Genomic DNA, 18,350 nt, shown 5'->3' with positions numbered 1-18,350 from the left:
GACAAATATGTGTAATCTCTTCTTCCAGAACTCCCATGATGTTTCACCAGAATGCTGTGTTGCTTTCAGTTGTGAACTTTGCATTATTTTGAACTATGCATGATTTATCTTCCTTATTGGGACTAAATTACTGTGGATATGTAGCACTTGAATAGTAGTAGTAATGTGTCTTGTACTTATTATAAATATGTATTATTTGTACATATTTGTCAAGCAAATAAATGATGGCCACAAGAGTAAGTTTTCACTAGAATTATAAGAAGTTGTCAGACAGTTGAAAGAAAAGTACCTGATAGTTTTGAGCATTATGAAAAGAATGTTGTGAGTTAAAAGGAAAGTAAAAGTTTGAGTTTTACTGGAAAATTACAAATAGGAAAAATAAATTAGACATCTTAGAAGAAGTCAGTCTTACACAGAGAGAATGAATAGCAGGTAGTGCTGCAGCTGAAACGGTTCTGGTTAATTCTGTGTATATCAACCCACTACTCCCAATAAAAAGTGATAGACCTTGAGGTAGAGATCGAGCTTGATTTGCAGCTTTTTATTTCAGGTAAGTATCCTAATGGCCTGAGCCAGAGTATTCAGCATTTCCTTCATTTCAGATATCCAAGCATCACATATAAATGCACTCAGTTTCACAGTTCTCCAGTACTTCCCAATTCCAGTAACAAGGAAGAGATATATAGATAATGAAGTGAGTCAATATAAATATCTTAGAGGAGGACACCATTAATATTTTGGGTCCACATAATTCTTTGTTGTGGAGGGACTGTCTTGTGCATTGTAGGATGTTTATCTAATGGGTAGAAGCTACCCATTAGATAGTATCCCCTCTCCTTCTCTCCTGCACTGTAATAGCCAAAAATGTCTCCAGAAATTGTCAAATGGCCTTGGGGGAACAAAATTATTGTTAATGGAGAACCATTAACTATTCCAGAGTAAACTCTAAAGTGGCTTCACAGAAGTGAATTGTTGCATAATTTTCTGTGTATTAATGTAATTACCAAGAGATTTTTATAAGGGTGCTAAATAAAGTATTTTGTTCGAAAACCATGTAATATAGTTGCCATTAAGGCAAAGAATCACAACTCCTTCACCTGCAAAATACTTAAAAGTTGCTAAATTCCCCTTGACAGAAATTTGCTGTGGGGATATTTCAATGTTATTCATGAAGAAGAAGAATATGTAAATAAGAAAGATACATTGTAATATATAAGGTAATATACATATTTATATTTCCCCAGTTTTATTCATATGTAATTGATATATAACATTGTAATAGTTTAAGGTATACAACATAACTATTCAACCTATGTATATATAGCTGAATGATTACCATAATGTTCAATTAATATCCATCACTGCACATAATTACAGATTTTTTCCTTGCAAGAAGAACTTTTAAGATCTACTCTCCAAACAACTTTTAAATATACACTACATTATTGTTAACTATAGTCACTGTGTTGTACATTACATCCCCAGAACTTACTAATCTTGTCACTGGAAGTTTGTACCTGTTGATCACCTTCACTCAAAGAGTATTTTCATCTGTCAAAGAAAAAAAGACATGAGAGAGAGATGTGAGAGAGTTTTTAAAAAAGTTAGAGAAACAGAGACAGAGAGGTTATGCATAGAACTCAGTAACATTGTCAGATATGTTTTACAACTTGCAGATCATGTAGAGACAAAGCAAGTCTGGGGCCCTGTTCCAATTCAACCAGATGGAGGAAGAGTTGATTCTGAATACCAATAGAGCACGTATTACCATAAGCATCAATCCCTCTTGTACTCAAAAGAGAACAGAAAACACAGACTTGCTGAGGTGTGGTAGATCAGGAGAGATTCACACTGTCGAGGGTGATGTATGATTGTGTAACGGGAGTGAGTCATTTCTCTGAGCCTTAGTTTCCTATTCTGCACAGAAAGTTAACAACAGAACCTACCTCGTATGCGATATAGACTTCAATCAGCCTATGCATGTAGGGCATTTCCAACAATTATTTACCAAGTATTTGATCAATGTTTAGGATAACTGGAAGATAACTGTGACAAATAAATTTGACTTTATAACACACTAGTGGTCCTGATTATGGGAAAGAAATTACCAAAAAACATTACTCATTCATTTATTCAACAAATATTTAAATAAAGTCTAGGAGTTATTCTAAGACTGAGGATAAACCAGTGAACAAAATAGAAATAATCTCTTCTGTAATGAGCTTACTTTCCTAAAAATATGCTAAGTCCTCAGTAGCACCATTTATGAAAACTAATACTTGAGCTTTAGGTGTTACAGTATGAAAGTTAAAATGTACAATGCTATAATGTTACAGTGTTACAATTACAGTGAAACAATGGCTAGAAATGGGTAATAGTACTGTGCCGTGTATATTTTGGGAACTATATAAATGTTTGTTAAATGAATCATTTGGGAGTCCTCATAGGAAATAACTTTTCTGGACAAGTAAAATCATAAAACTATCAAGATAACACTTCCCTTTTACTGAAAGATCTATATAATTCCATGGGCAATGCAAATTACTGATACTTTAAGTTAAAACCATCTTTGTTTACTGAATATATTATACAACATGAAATGATACAGTAAACTAATATTGGATGTTAGTTTATGATAGTTTCTCTTATTTAGCAATTTGGCCATCATACATAATAGGCTAGATATTACTTATATATAATCTGTTGCATTTCTTCGAGTACAGAGCAAGTGAGTTTTTTAATTGGTAAAATACTTGATTTAAAACTTCCTTTTATTCACCTACCTGCAAAGCCCTTAGTGATAAATAAGTGTTGTTGAACTACAGATACTAAATACTCTAAGAGCTGGGCTTTCAGTTTGTCTATTAGGTAGTCTAATAGTAGTTTCCTCACAGATCTTTGCTCTTTTCTAAAGTCTTTGTTAAAGATATAGAAAGTCAATTCCACTGGATCAGTATCTTTACTTTGATTCAAATCCTTAGTCATTTAAATAGAACAGGAGGTGTATTTACTTCCCAAGTTCATAAAGCTTTAAAAATTTGAACAATTATTTTAAAAAAACAACATTTTACCCGTATCTATCTCTTTATAGTAATTGTATTTTTTTAAGTAAATGAGTCCTAGAATTTGTCAGATAAGTAAAAGAAATAATACTTAAGAAGGTATGTTTTCTTTTCATATTTTATTAATTTTAAAGATGGATTCTGGAGAATAATATTTTTCCTACAAAAAACGTAGAGGAAACTTTTTTTTGCTTTTTTATTAGTAAGTACTAAAAATTATTTAATTTATTTAATTTTTATTTTTTAATAAATGTTACGCATTTTAAAGGTTGCTTTTCCATTTACAGTTGTTACAGAATATTGGCTATACTCCCCAAGTTGTACAATACATCCTTGAAAAATTATTTGTGAATGAATGACCATGTTCCTATTTTTTATATGCTTCTGCAAAACTTCTTCATTTGCTTTCATTTTGAGAGAAATAGCAAGCAACTCATTCATTGATTCATCCAACATTTAAGGAACAATTATATCAAGCATTTTACTAGGATTTGACAACATAAAATCAAATAGGTTAAGATCTTGGATTCTAAATGCTCAAAATGTGGTTAATGAAACAGCCATGTTAAAAAAATTACATTTTATTAAGTGCAGCATTTTATAATAACAGTATATATCCTATATCATGAAATCATTTAAACCTAATCATTTACTTCTTCCTGTCATTCATGTGTGTATATATTAACAAATTATATATTATAAATGTTACATATCATGTAATATTGTATTATATACATAAATTTATGATCAATAAATAGGGTGTTAGAGTTGAATTATTTGAAAACAGTTTAAAACAAATATGAAAATTATTAGTTTGCAAAAATAAAAATCTGAGTTTAACTTATAGGATAAAGCAAATCGAAATTAATTGTGGTAATGCTAATGCATTTTCACTAACCTACCTTTTTTTTACTGTTATTAATTGGTACAATACAATATATTATATAAGTAATTTTAAAGCAGAATATCATGCACATCCACAAAGTACTGAAGAAAAAGTGTCATTCTGTTTTGTGAAGAACTGGAGCAGGATGAAACGCAACTCATATCGCACCTAGACTAGAAAATAGAGAGATTATTTCCAAAGCAAGCATGGAATTACTATATAAGTAACCTCTGGTCAGAAAAATATTTCCAATCCTTTTGAAATAAAAAACTACAACCAAGAAGAAAATCTACAAATAACTTAAATATAGACAGGAGCAAAAGAAAAAAGATAAACCAGAAAACTATTTCTATAATTCTTAATAGGTAACTTGGCAAAGGCATGCATTGAAAGGTTTATATTATGCAATATTTACATTCTGATTCCTATTCATATCTGGGTTAGTGAAAAGATTAATAGCATAATAAATGCATAAATGTAAAGGTTATTTTAGAAAACTATTATCCTACCATCTACTCTCCATTGCATCACTTCTGAAAAATTCCCTGCTTATTCTGATATACATATCAGAATTATATATATATATATAATTATATCTATATATGAAATATAGAAAAATATGTTTACATGGGGCTTTCAATTAAAATAAATCTTTTGAAGAAATTCTGAAAATTGAAGATTCTTTAAATTAATTCAGTTTTTGAGATGACAGTTTTTATTTTGCCTTGTTTTTGGCTCACTGAGATACCTGAGTAAGAATAGGAGTTCCCCACTAATTTAAAGGTGTTATTTCTAGAATGTTATGGCCAATTCACTAACAGTGCTTGATTAACTTCCTTATGGATATAATAATGTGACTAATGAAAATATCATAGGAATAGTAATGATAGAGATCTTTATCATTAAGTTAAAAACCTGTTAAAGCCCAAAGTATTTCCTGTTATTAAAAAAAAATTCTTTGAGAAAGAGTCACACTTGGGATCATAATCACATATCTGTAGTATGTGATACAGTAAAAAATGGAATTTTGTGTATATTGCTAACATGGCATGTTTAAAGAGTAATGCTGACCTTTCATGAAACTATAAACTAGAATTTTGGCTAATTATTTAAATAAATCTCTTCACAATTGAATGCTTCCCCTTTCAAAAACATGTAAGGAGAGAAAAGTAGTTTATTTATCTAGTATATGAATTAAAAAAAAAAAACCTGCCATTTATATAATCATGGAAGGTTGTTTTCTAATGTTATCTCATGCAGAAAATTTATACCAGAAAGAGAGTCATCAATGGCCATTAACTTAAACTAAATATGTGCTAAAAATAAAGACTAATCAAAGATTTGTGACATAAATATTTAAGATTAATTTTCCATACACATGCAGGCCCCAACAAAATTTCAAGTAAGCATTTTTGAATATTTTAAAATTAGTGTATAGAATGATAAATTAAAAATTTAGTGCAATTATTTATTTAATAATTTATTCATTAAGTACAGATTTTATATAAAGCACTATGTGAGACACTGAGGATACAACAATGACTTTTTAAAAATTATACAAGAATGAAAAAGAGAACATATGGCAGAGGTATCTGACCAAATGTGAGGGTAGTGAATGATTGTCCTCAGCACATCATAAGAGTTAAGATTTAAAAGTTAAAAAAGAGAAGGACCCCCCCCCAAAAAAATGGAGCAGTTCAGGTAATTTGTACAAATGCAAGATGAAAAATATTCATTAAAGTACCTGAAAGAAAGTATAATTATCTGGAATTCAGTGAAGGAACTGAGTATTAGTAAGCAGGAGAGTAAATATGTGAGGTGATCACAGAGAACTTAAAGACTGTGCTGATGATTTTGCTTTTAATCCTAAGAGCAATGATTTACCATATAAGGTTTTAACTAGAATATTGGTGTCATCAGATTTATGTTTGAGAAGACAGTTTTGTTTCATTCTAGAAGAAAGATGTAGAGATGTAAAAAGTTGACACGTGGGAGGCCATTTGCTATTGTGGTAAACTAGATAAAAGAAGTGGTTGTGGAGTTGTGATAAATGAGTAGATTTCACAGTTGTTTAGAAGGTAGGTCAACCAGACTTGGCAATTTTGATTGGTTATAGGAAAGAGAAGAGAACAGGAGGTATCTGGTGTACGTAACTGGACGAAGGCTGGTGGTGTCTGTAGAACTGAAATTGCTGGAAAAACAACATGTTAGGAAAGGGCTGGAGACTTTGAGTTTATTTTGGACGTATGAATGTGCTATGTCTTTTCAACATCCAAGTGGGCATGTCAGATAGGTGCTGCATATACGTAAGTGTAGCTTCTGGTAAAGAACTGCTCTAATATATAAATGTGGAAGTCATTAATGAGTAGATAGAAACTGAAGAGATGGGAGTGGCTGAAAGGCCCTAGAGAGAATTATGTGAGAACAGATTGTTGATAATCTCAATATTTAAAGGTTAAGTACAAGAAGATAGCCCAAGAGAATATGAGAAAGAGTAGCCAGAAATGTAGGAGTTAAATCAGATATACGTGTGTCTGTGGAGGGGGTGGGGAGTGAAGGGGGATGAATATTAAAAAATGTGTGTGTAAGATAATTCTTAGAAATAGAGACTAATCAACATTGTGAGTAATTTTGAAACAAAAACCATAAAAGAGTATTGTATTCTATGACTTGATTTTGGTAACTGAGGTTATTTGGTGATCTTCCTGAAAGTTCCATAGAAATGCATGCTAAACATGTTACCTGCTTTGGCATTTGCTTATAATTCAAATCCTTTATTTTGGATCTAATGGGAATGCTGAACCATGCTTCCGGGACCATTTGTTATACAAATTCTCTAATACACTACTTAAACTAAGCAGGCCGAACTAAGAGAAATGAGACTATATCCTGTCTTCCTCTCTTCTAACAGCTGCCTGCTCCTGTGTATTTTAACTCACTGAGGCAGATGCTGGGGTGACTGGCCCTTTTGGCACACACCATTCCTGTGCACTGAGTAGACGGGGGCCCAGGGAAGTAACACCCGCACCCCCACCCTCAGCAATCCTCAACCAAACACAGATGAGCATTGGTCAATATTCCCTCAATACTCCTCTCCCTCACCCATCAATTAAGAGAACCCTGAGGTGTTCCCTACATTGTCTTCAGAGTTTCACAGCAGGACTGACTCCCAGTTGCCCCTGGTGTAATCTGCTCAATAATACACTCTTTTTTTTTTAAATTTTTTTAATTGAAGTATAGTCAGTTTACAATGATTTGTCAATTTCTGTGTACAGCATAATGTTTCAGTCATACATGTACATACATATATTCGTTTTCATATTCTTTTTCATTATAGGTGACTACATGATATTGAACAGAAAAAAAGTGCTATTTATCTATTTTATATATAGTAGTCAGTATCTGCAAATCTCAAACTTCCAATTTATCCCTTTCCACCCTCTTCCCCCTTGGTGACCATGTTTATTTACTATGTCTGTGAGTCTGTTTCTGAGTCTCTTATCAATAATACACTCTTTATTTACTTCCTTCCCTTCCTATCTCACTTCCCAGTGCTCCCTGAGGTCACCCCCTGTAAAAGAAATTTCTCAGGGATTGTTTGTAAGGGTTCGACATTTGTCAGGGTTCTACAGAGAAACCGGATCAACAGGATTTTTACAAAGGTGCAAATTCCAAGATCTGCAAATTGAGTCAGCAAGCTAGGGACCCAGAAGAGCTGACTTAGTTCCAGTCTGAGTCCAAAGGCCAGAGAAACCAGAAGAGATGGGCCTGTAGTTCCATCCTGAAAGCCAGTAGTCTCAAAACCCAGTTTGAGTCTGACATATCAGCTCAAATGCCATCGGACAGGAGGAATTTGTGGGAAGGTCTGCCTTTTTGTTCTATTCTGGGCTTCAGTTTATCAGATAAGCCCCACCTATCTTAGGAGAGAAATCTGCTGCTCAGTCTACTGATTTAAATGTTAATCTTGTCCCAACACACTCTCACTAAAATATCCAGAATAATGAATGAATGGCCAAAGATCTAGGCACCCCATGGTGTAGCCAAGTGACATGTAAAATTACACATCAAATTATCCCAAAATCACACTATTCTGATCTTTCTTCTCCCACCATTTTCTCTGGAATTGAAGCTTTATTTTGTATGTCAAGATGAAATTAAAAGTTGCTATTTGTATATGTGGTCAAGAGTTTAAAAGATGATAGTCCTCATTTTCCCAGGATCATTCTGATTCATTCTTGTTACCCTGTATATTAAATTACTGTTCCCTCTTCACTTTTAAAAATGTTCTGCTTGGAAGACAAAATTTTATGATCATCATACTAATAGATTCTGTAAATGTGATGATGATAATAGAAAAATTAGTGAAGTATATTTCAATCTTTTATTAAATGATCTTTTTCTACTGGTTAAAAATTATGATGAATATGTGTCATATTTCTTCAAATTAATTTTTTTCCTGGGTTTTATATTTCAGACTAGTTATTTTCCGTGATGTACATGAAATACCTATTTGTAAACCAAATATTATTGTTGATTATTTTTTTTTAAAGGATTGAGAAAGAATACATTTGGAAAGTATAAGTAATTTGTAAGTATAATGTAAGGTCTTCACAAGATCGGAGTTTATTGTTCTATAGATGACAAATCTGAGTAATATTTTTCTGAAATAAGATAACTAACCTGAAAATGACACAGTTGATGGATATTTATTTAATTAGTTTCTAAGTCAGAAAGTGAGTATAACCTCAGGGTAGTTTAGTTCTTCTGTCACGACAGAGGGGAGAGTGAGAATAATCGTGACTGTCTGGAGCATTCAGAGCCTGGTTTGCTTATGGTTGAGAATATGAAGATCAGCGGAGATACTTTCCTATTGACTATGGAGCATGCACTAGCAAAGTCTCATAAAGGAAAGAGCGTATCTTTTCTTTTATTTTTCATTTTTCTATGAAATATGTATCTCCTGTTGATTAAAGAATATTACATGGCATAAAAGTTAGGAATATAAATGTCAAAGTGTTTTTGCATCCTCTTCCACCAAGGATGACTTTATTGTTAAATAAAAATAACTTTATAACAATTATGTTGTAGCATATGGAACAAAATATTAACTTTTCATAATACACTAAATAGCTATTTCAGATGATTTGCTAACTGTACTTCAGGGCAAACAGCATGTGCTAAGTGCTGCATTACTGCATTTTCGGAAAGATTCTGCATAATGCTTGTGAGGCATTACTTGATCTTGAGTTCTTTGTTGGTTCCTTATTGTAAGTCCCTGGTATTCTTGCAACAATGAAAGTGTTGTTATTCAAATGCACATAAATGCATTCAGTCTATAATAATAGTATTCATAGCCATCTATAAATAGTTGAAGAAACAATTGTATGAAATGGTTGATATTCATCTGAACCACTTTTTGCAATTTCACTTTTAAATTCAGATTTCAGAAGTAATACATCAGTGGCACTCGTAAAATATTCAGATATTTTTGTTAGTTTTTCCTGGACAAGATAGTAGGTTCTTAAAATTGCATACCCTGTTTTTCACCCAATCTAAGATATCCCTTCTAAATATACACAATTAGGCTGAACATACACCAGGATGTACAATTATTAAATATGTAGTTTTATATGTGTTTAATGACTTTTCTTAATATTTCTTTTTATTTTTTTCTAGATACACCATCAGTAAAGATTATACCATCTACTCCTTTTCCACAAGAAGGACAACCTTTAATTTTGACTTGTGAATCCAAAGGAAAACCACTGTAAGTAATTTAATGAGCAATAAAGTTTTTCACTGTTTCTTCTATCCTGCTTTGACTGTAGACTTTAACTGCAGAAATCCAGTGTTTCTGTCTTTTCTTGGTGGGCAAAGTGATCTCAGAACAGAAAACCCCCTGAACCATGTCTTCATTAAGTGTCTGTTGAAGATTGGTCTTTTACTTTGACATCTAGTGAAGTTTCTGGGAAGGTTTCCAGCTGTGATTTTTGTTTTCTTTTTTTTTTCCCCACTAAGATGTTTCAACCTGAAAGGAGCATGGGCTTAATCAGTCACTGTTTACATCATCAGATTGATAGAAGTTACACTTTGCTGAACCTAGTTCTCTCATGAAAAACTTTGAACATATTGAATACTCAAAATATGCCCAAGTTTTAAAGTTACATGGGAAATCATTTTCATAAGGGAAAGCAAATCTACATTTCTTATGTAGCCCCATGAGACATAATTTGGGAATGTGATATGGTTGGAAGTAATGTGAATGAAAAGGGTCAGAAGCTCAACATTTTTAATTATAAAGTGATTTCATTGTTATATCACTTCAACTCTAAAATTTCACTTTTTGACCATGTTCATGAACAGCTAACTAATAGAAAATCTGTATTTAATACAAAATTCAAGTATAGATTAAATAAGCATTATTTAAAGACTGAAAGTGATTTGATCCTTCTGTAGTAACACTCTACTTGGAAATGAAAGTCATTTATTTGATCTTTTTGGAAGCTTCCAATTGATTTGCATTTCCATTTAAATTTTAATAGGAGGAATTGAATTGTTCTTTATACATGTTGGGGGAGAATAGGTTCTTGCCTCGTGCAGGAAAGAAGTCAAGAGCAAGGCATGGTAAAGTGAAAGCAAGTTTATTTAGAGAGATACACACCCCGTGGACAAAGTGCAGTCTGTCTCTCTCAGAAGGGAAAATGGCTTAGGAGATAACACTCCTTAGGCAGAGTTTGGGCCATCTTGGAAAGGTGAGAGGGAGAGAAGCTGAGAGGTGTGGGGTGTTTAGTTTAAAGTAAAAGTAGATGCACACAGCATAGAGTGCAGGCTGTCTCAGAAGGCAAGAGAGAGAGCGACAGCAAGAGTGACCACGTGGTGCAGAACTGTTAGGTTTTATGGGCTGGGCAATTTCATATGCTAAGGAGTAGGAGGATTATTCCACCTACTTTGGGGAAGGGGCGAGGATTTCCAGGAAATGCACCCCTGTGCCCACATTTTGACCTTTTATGGTCAGCCCAGGAACTGTCATGGTGCCTATGGGTGTGCCATGAGTCTCCAGGTCTACTGGAAGTCTAATCTTCCACCATCTTGGTTCTGATCAGTTTGTCCTGTCCTCAATGGCTGTGTCGTTCCTTCAATGGTTGTGTCCTGCCCCCTTTCCTCCTGCTTCATATGTAAATGTATGTGATAGCTTTTCTGCCAATCAAATTTAATAACTAAAAATTTATTTCTCATAACGTTTGTTATTTAAGTGTAGATTTTATATTATCACATGAGGAATTTATCTAAAATAATTTTAAGACAGAAGCCTGAAATTTCAACTTCCTCAGTTGTATTGTATTATACTATTTAACGCACTAAGTGAACTCACAATTTCTTTATCACCAGTATTGATATTTTGTTTTATTTTTTTAACTTTTTAACTTTTTTTATTGAGTAATAGTCATTTTACAATGTTATGTCAAATTCTAGTGTAGAGCACAATTTCTCAGTTATACATGAACATACGTATATTCATTGTCATATTTTTTTTTCCGCTATGAGCTACCACAAGATCTTGTTTATATTTCCTTGTGCTATACAATATAATCTTGTTTATCTATTCTGCATTTTAAAATCCCAGTCTGTCCCTTCTCACCCCCTGCTTCCTTGGCAACCACAAGTTTGTCTTCTATGTCTATGAGTCTGTTTCTGTTTTGTTTTGTTTTGTTTTTAGATTCCTCATATGAGCGATCACATATAGTATTTTTCTTTTTCTTTCTGGCTTACTTCACTTAGAATGACATTCTACAGGAACATCCATGTTCCTGCAAATGGCGTTAAGTTGTTGGTTTTTATGGCTGAATAGTATTCCATTGTATAAATATACCACCTCTTCTTTGCTCAGTCATCTGTTGATGGACATTTAAGCTGTTTCCATGTCTTGGCTGTTGTAAATAGTGCTGCTGTGAACATTGGGGTGCAGGTGTCATTTTGAAGTAGGGTTCCTTCTGGATATATGCCCAGGAGTGGGATTCCTGGGTCATATGGTAAGTCTATTCCTAGTCTTTTGAGGAATCTCCATACTGTTTTCCACAATGGCTTTCCTTGCTTCCTCTCCCACTCTTAATGATTTAGATGTATTCTTTTACAATTTTGTGTTTATTCTTTTTGTAATTCATGGTAGTTATCACCTTTCCAGTTATGAGTTTCTCATTTTTGTAGCATCTTGCTTCTTTTCTATTTGGAGTAGACCTGTCAATATTTCTTTTAGCATGGGTTTAGTGTTGCTAAACTGTTTCAGTTTTTGCTTGTCTGTGAAGTTCTTTATCTCTCCTTCTATTCTAAAGGATAGCCTTGCTGGGTAGAGTATCCTAGGCTGCATCTTGTTTTCATTCAGGACTTTGAATATATCTTGCCACTCCCTTCTGGCCTGTAGTGTTTCTGTAGAGAAATCAGCTGAGAGCCTTATGGGGGTTCCCTTGTAACTCACTCTTTGCTTTTCTCTTGCTGCCTTGAGAATCATTTCTTTATCCTTGACTCTGGCCATCTTGATTATATGTCTTGGTGTGGGTCTGTTTGGGTCCTTCCTGTTTGGGACCCTCTGAGCCTCCTGTTCTTGGATATTTGATTCTTTTAGGTTTGGAACGTTTTCAGTCATGATATCTTCAAATACCTTTTCAATCCCCTTTGTTCTTTCTTCCCCTTCTGGAACCCCTATTATGCGTAGATTGGCACGCTTTATATTATCCCATAGGTCCCTTATATTGTTTTCATTGTTTTTTATTTGTTTTTCTCTCAGCTGTTCTGATTGGGTGCTTTCTGTTGTCCTGTCTTCTAGGTCACTTATTCGTTCCTGTGCATTATCTAGCCTGCTTTGTACAGCCTTTAGGTCAGCTCTCATCTCAGCAAATGAGTTTATTAATCCTACTTGGTTCTTCTTTATAGCTTCTATTTAATTTTTGACATATTTTATATCTCTAAACACTATTTCTTTTAGTTCCTTCAGTACTTTGATCACTCCTTTTTTGAAATCTTGATCTAGTAGGCCGTCGATGTCTATTTCCTTGATCGTGCTTTCAGGGGATTTCTCTTGATCTTTAAATTGGGAGTGGTTCCTCTGCTTCTTCATATTGCTCATTATCTCTCTCAGACTGTGGCTTAAGGAGTGTCAGTTATCTTGTTCTCTTGGAGACGCTGTGCTCTTAATGATTTTATCGAGAGGTCTTTGTGTCTTCGCCCTGTTTCATGAACTCAGCTTGCTGTTTCCAGAGGCCCTTAGTTGGCACCCTAGTCTGTGCTGCTCCCAGTGGCTGTCGGCTAGCAGATCACGCCCCCTCCCAACACTGGGTCTGGTGCTGATCTCTTATCCGGTGGGTAGGCGGGTCACTCCCCTTCCCGATGCTGCAGTCAGATGCTGCACTCGGGAGAGGCAGGTGAGCAGATCGCGCCCCCTCTCAGCACTGTGGTCAGGTGCTGCATTCCTGCCAGGAAAGCAGGTTGCCACCTGCCCTTTCCCAGCACCTGTCACTCCGCTGCTCTGTGCAGCTGCCCGCTCTGGCTCTGGTCGGTGTTCTGAAGGCGGGCTCAAGGAAGATCACGGAATGGCCCCACCTCTGCTCCATGCCAAATCTCAGCTCCTTATTTGTCTTGGCAGCGCAAGTTCTCTGAGGTGCCAGGGCAGAAAGACCCTATCTGCCTCCAGCTGTAAACAAGTCTTGGTCCTGCCTAGGAGGTTTTGGAGTCCCCAGGTGCGGATTCAGGTCTTGGCCCCACCCCCGCCGGGGCGCTGCGCACAAGAGAGTATGACGGCTGTGGCTGAGCCCCGCTTCTCTTCTCGCGAGAAGCCCTAGTAATGGGCGCACAAGTCTGAGGAGACAAAGGCTGTGGCGCCCCTCCACCCAGGGCACACAAGCCCTGTTGCTTTGCTTTTTTCACAATTTATGGGGGACCGAGATTGTTCTGCTCCATATCCCCTCCCAGCCAAGGCATGCAGCCCCCTGCAGTCCCCCAGGGCTGCCTCAGTGCAGCTGCCCCAGTCCTCCGCCTGGCTCAGGTGGCCTGTCCTGGCCCCAGCTGCCGGCTCGCATCTCGGGCTGGATGTCGCAGGGACCCTTTGTGCCCTTTTAACTCAGTTCTTTAGGACAGGGGGTGCTCAGGGCAGATCTGAGCCTCAGAGGCTCCCTCTCTGTCCCAGTGGCCTCCATTGGAGAGGGGAGACCCAGCAAACGAGCACCAGTCCTTTGCCGCTCCCTCCCCGCGGGACCGGTCCTACACTGTTTTGCTTTTTCTTCTTTTTCCCTTTTTTCCTACCAGATTTTTGGTGTCTTTGTCTTTCGAAGAGTGCAATGTTCTGTGTGAGTTCAGCAGGTGCTCTGGTTGGCTAAGTGGGTCCGTAGATGTGAGTTTTGGTGTATTTGTGGGAGGGGGTGAGCTACAAGCGTCCTTCTACTCTGCCGTCTTACTTCTCTCTCCAGTATTGATATTTTAAAACTGTTCTCTCTTCTAGTAATTATTTTCTAGAGAATAAAAATATACTGATTTAAAGAGAATTTTATAAATTAATCTATTTTCTATCTTTTAACAAACTTTTAAGGCATTTTCAGACCTTGAAAGGAGCACATTTTTTCATAGTAGCTTTACTACATTCATCCTGTGCAGTTCATTTTGGTAGTTCTTACCCTCTGATAAGCTTAAATTGCTTATAGAAAACATTTTTCAACGGCAGTTCGCTATCTAAATGTGGCAGTGCATTTCAGTATTATAGCTTCAAGAAGTGCTTTTGGCTGTAAGTTCAATACTTGGACTAAGAAAGAAGTGTAATAGACTCTTGGCAGCGTTTGACGTACTTAAGTCCTAATTTCTTACTCCCGGTTCTGTGTATCTAATACCAGAACTTTTTCCTCACCTTCCCTTCCATTTCAACTTTTATTCCTTTTGCTTATTATTTTCCAACTCTGTTCCTCCTTTCTCTCTCTCTTTTCTTTCTTTCTTTCTTTCTTTTTTTTTTTTTTTTTTCTTTTTTGCTTCTGTTTCTCCTTATAACCCCAGAAGTCAGCATTTGGGGATATAATAAAGGAAGATGATCAGGATCAGGGCATGGCAAATCAGTTTTTACTTTTACCCTTTCTCCATAGTTCTGCCCCAAAGTACATATGTGTACATTCAGAATATATGTACAACTTATGCAATGAAATGAGGTGAAGATGGAAAATATATAGAATGCTTGGGAGTAAATAGATCCCTGCTCAAATAGAGCCCAATTACCTGTCAGTGGTCTACTCTTTGGTTCCATATCCACTCCCAACAACAGAAACAGAATTTTATTCACATAAATGCTTGGAGTCTGATCTGTGTAATTAGTTTATTAAGTAGTCTGTTTCTCTCAGCTCAGATATGGCTGAATAGCTGTGCCTTATTGTGGGTCTCTGTTTCAGTTACCTAGAAACAAACTCAGTGTGCAATACTCCTCTGCACTGCAGATAAATGTAAAGCCCAATGATCTCTCATTTATTTATTTAAGAATTAAAAGTTTAAGAAATAGAAAATGTCACCTTTCTCGGAAGGACCCTAATTAGTATCACTTTGCTATAGGTAGTGGAAATAAAAAGGCTCCTTATTTTACAAAAAGGAAAACTAAAGCTCAGGGTTAACCAGTGTTCCTTATTTATCCATATTTTAAATGGATGAGTCAGACTTTAAACTTAGTTCAGTCAATGCCCAAAGCTTACATTCCTTCACCGATTTTCTGCTGCTTCAGTTGCTGAATCCATATTGTCAATTATGTTAGCCAAAGTCACTTTTGAAAAACTAGAATGGGCTCTCTGATAACGTGCAGCACTGAACTGCAGTCCCTGGATGCTAGAAGTTGGAGAACTGGCTCCTCCCAGGACACTTTACTGCTGCCATTCTCTCGTTTCATGCTTTCTTCTATTTGTATGCCATTTCTGGAAATTTGCAAAATTCCTAACAAACTGACCATTTCTAGCATGAATATACAGCCATATTAAAACCTCTAATTAGTTTAGTATCTTCCAGCAATTAACTTCTAAGCTCCATAAGGGTTAAAATATTTATTACGTTTTATCTTATCATTATGGATCCTAATTTTATGTTCTCTATGCTGTGGTCCACAACTAAATCTACATTAACATTCTCTTGTATTGTATTCTTATTCCCAACTTTCTGTTTTACCATTTTCTTTCCTAAGGTCATTGGCATTAAAGGTATAGCCAACTGCTTTGATTCCTTTTTGCCTTTAGACCACTGCTTCTCTTAAGTCCTTCCTAATTATCTTAAAATACACTCATCTGCATTTTCAAAGTAACTGTCATTTCCAATAAATGAAGGCAGTATCCTCTTTAAAGACAGTCTTATTTCTAGCCTCTCTTTAGTTTTTGTTCTATCTCTAATAGTGCCAGATGAGGCAGATAGGACAAAAACAAATAAACAAACAAGGGAAGACAAAATAAATGATTGGATTTTCCCAGAAGGAAATTTTGCTGATCATAAAGCAAACAAGTCTCACTAGAGCAAAGAGAACAGAAGGCCGATTGAAATGGATTAATCAGGAAGTTAGTAGCTGGTGGGGAAGCAAAGAAAATGGGAAGACCACCCACTTCAGAAAAAGAATCATTAAACCTGGAAAAGGGTGAGAAAAGAAAGTTACATCACACAGAAGTTTTAAAATGAAAAATGGTAGAGAGGCTGCCCATATTTTAAGATAGGATCAAAAAAGCCTGTAAACAGGGGGCTAAAAATGAAGTATGTGATATCATATGTACCCAGTGGGGTAGGTCCGAATTTCCTATTTTACTCCGGTAATCACTGTCAGAGTTCTGCCCCATTACTTTGCATCTATTACACCTGATTCCCCATTTTGTCATTTTTAGAATCCCTGAGAAGCAATGCTGTGGCTTAGCTTCTAATTGGCTCCTGAAACACCTAATTTCTATTATCTTTACCATTTACCTGAGCCACCTTGAATGAGCAGGTGAGACTCAGAAATGAATAATGGATATATGATTTCTTTACATCCTGTAGCTGACTTAAATCCATGACTAAGTTGATATTGTTTCCTAAAAATATTTGACGAACGTATGATATCTTGAAGAATGAGCTATTCATGAATGATGGTGCGTTAATAGTAGCCAAGAATACCACCACTATCTTTTGTATAAATCACAGAACTGTGGAGTAGCTCAGCTTGTGCTGAGACTCATTCCCTAGCCTGGCCTCCTGTATGCTAATATTGTTTTCCTTGTTCTAAATGCGAGGGCCCTAGTGACTGTTTATGAACAATCATGCCTTATTTGCCTGCTTTGGACTGAAGCCTTTTGCTGTTTTTCTGTGGAACAGCTGCATAACTTGGGCCAGGACCAAATTGTTCCACTTGACATTGCTATAGAGGCATTCTATTCTTTCCTTAAAAGAGAGATTACTGTACATGTCTGTCTTTTGTTTTAATTTTAGTTTAAAGTGAGGACCGAGCTAATGCCAACCACTTTCCTTTCAAGTCCCCAGAGTTTTTGCAACCATCGTCTTTCTTTGGCTGAATTCCCAGGCAGCTTTCAGGCAGCAGCATTCTCCATTTATAGAAATAGAGGGGGGGAAATAGCTGTTATATTACATTAAAGTTATGACCTTAAAAGGTGTGGGGTTGCCCCTCACATGCTGCAGCTAAAGAATCATCATTCATTTTAATCAAATGTTTAACACTTTGTAAATTTACTTCAGAAAAATAAAGGGATATTTTCAGTCATGTGTATTTATTATTTATTCTATAACAGAAAATAACTGTAGGTATTGATAAATTTTTCACTGTATCCAGCATGATGTTTATGTTGTACTTACTGTTTTACCTTCTGGTAACCACAGTGTTTCTTATGTTTTTGGCATAAATCTAGTATATGTAATTGCATAGCACATAACATTGCTATTATGTACAAGAAGAAAGATTTTCATCTTTAGGAAGACAGATCACATATCGTATAACAACTAGTGAGATATTTTAGAGGAACACTTACGCATCCATTTTCAAAATGATCAAGACTTTAAGAAGAAATTTGATAAGAACACACTGATGCATTTTCCTTTTTGCATAATAGAGCTTTTAAAACGAGATGCAAATTAAGGCAAAACAATTTTATTTGAAGTCCCTTTTCTCAGCCTAGTGTGCATCTTTTTTACAAATCACAGGTTATTTACTAATTGTCATATAATCTAGTCACAGTCAGAAGTGACAAAACAAACGAGTTAAAGAAGGCAAGTTATCCAGGGTGAAATGTATTAGCCCCAAACAAAACAAAGTATAAATTTGTCAACCAAAGAACCATGCAAGAGGCTGTAAATAATAAAATAGTTTCTTTGGGGTCTTAAGAACTGCAATTCAGGAGAACACATGTTCCGATTAAACCAAAGGA

General features: G+C 35.6%; 1 protein-coding gene across 3 annotated transcripts in view; it reads left to right on the top strand.

Annotated features, from left to right (window-relative positions):
* CADM2 (cell adhesion molecule 2) overlaps window positions 1-18,350 on the top strand; it is a 945,585-nt gene that overhangs the window by 834,251 nt on the left and 92,984 nt on the right. For all 3 annotated transcript variants that reach the window (XM_010978531.3, XM_031457665.2, XM_031457658.2), the window contains one exon: window positions 9,625-9,715. In XM_010978531.3, the coding sequence (XP_010976833.1) occupies window positions 9,625-9,715 (91 nt within the window). The remainder of the gene's footprint in view (window positions 1-9,624; window positions 9,716-18,350) is intronic.

This window comes from Camelus dromedarius, chromosome 2 (assembly GCF_036321535.1).
Source record: "Camelus dromedarius isolate mCamDro1 chromosome 2, mCamDro1.pat, whole genome shotgun sequence".
Lineage (NCBI taxonomy): Eukaryota > Metazoa > Chordata > Mammalia > Artiodactyla > Camelidae > Camelus > Camelus dromedarius.
This window is presented reverse-complemented; position numbering and strand designations above follow the sequence as displayed.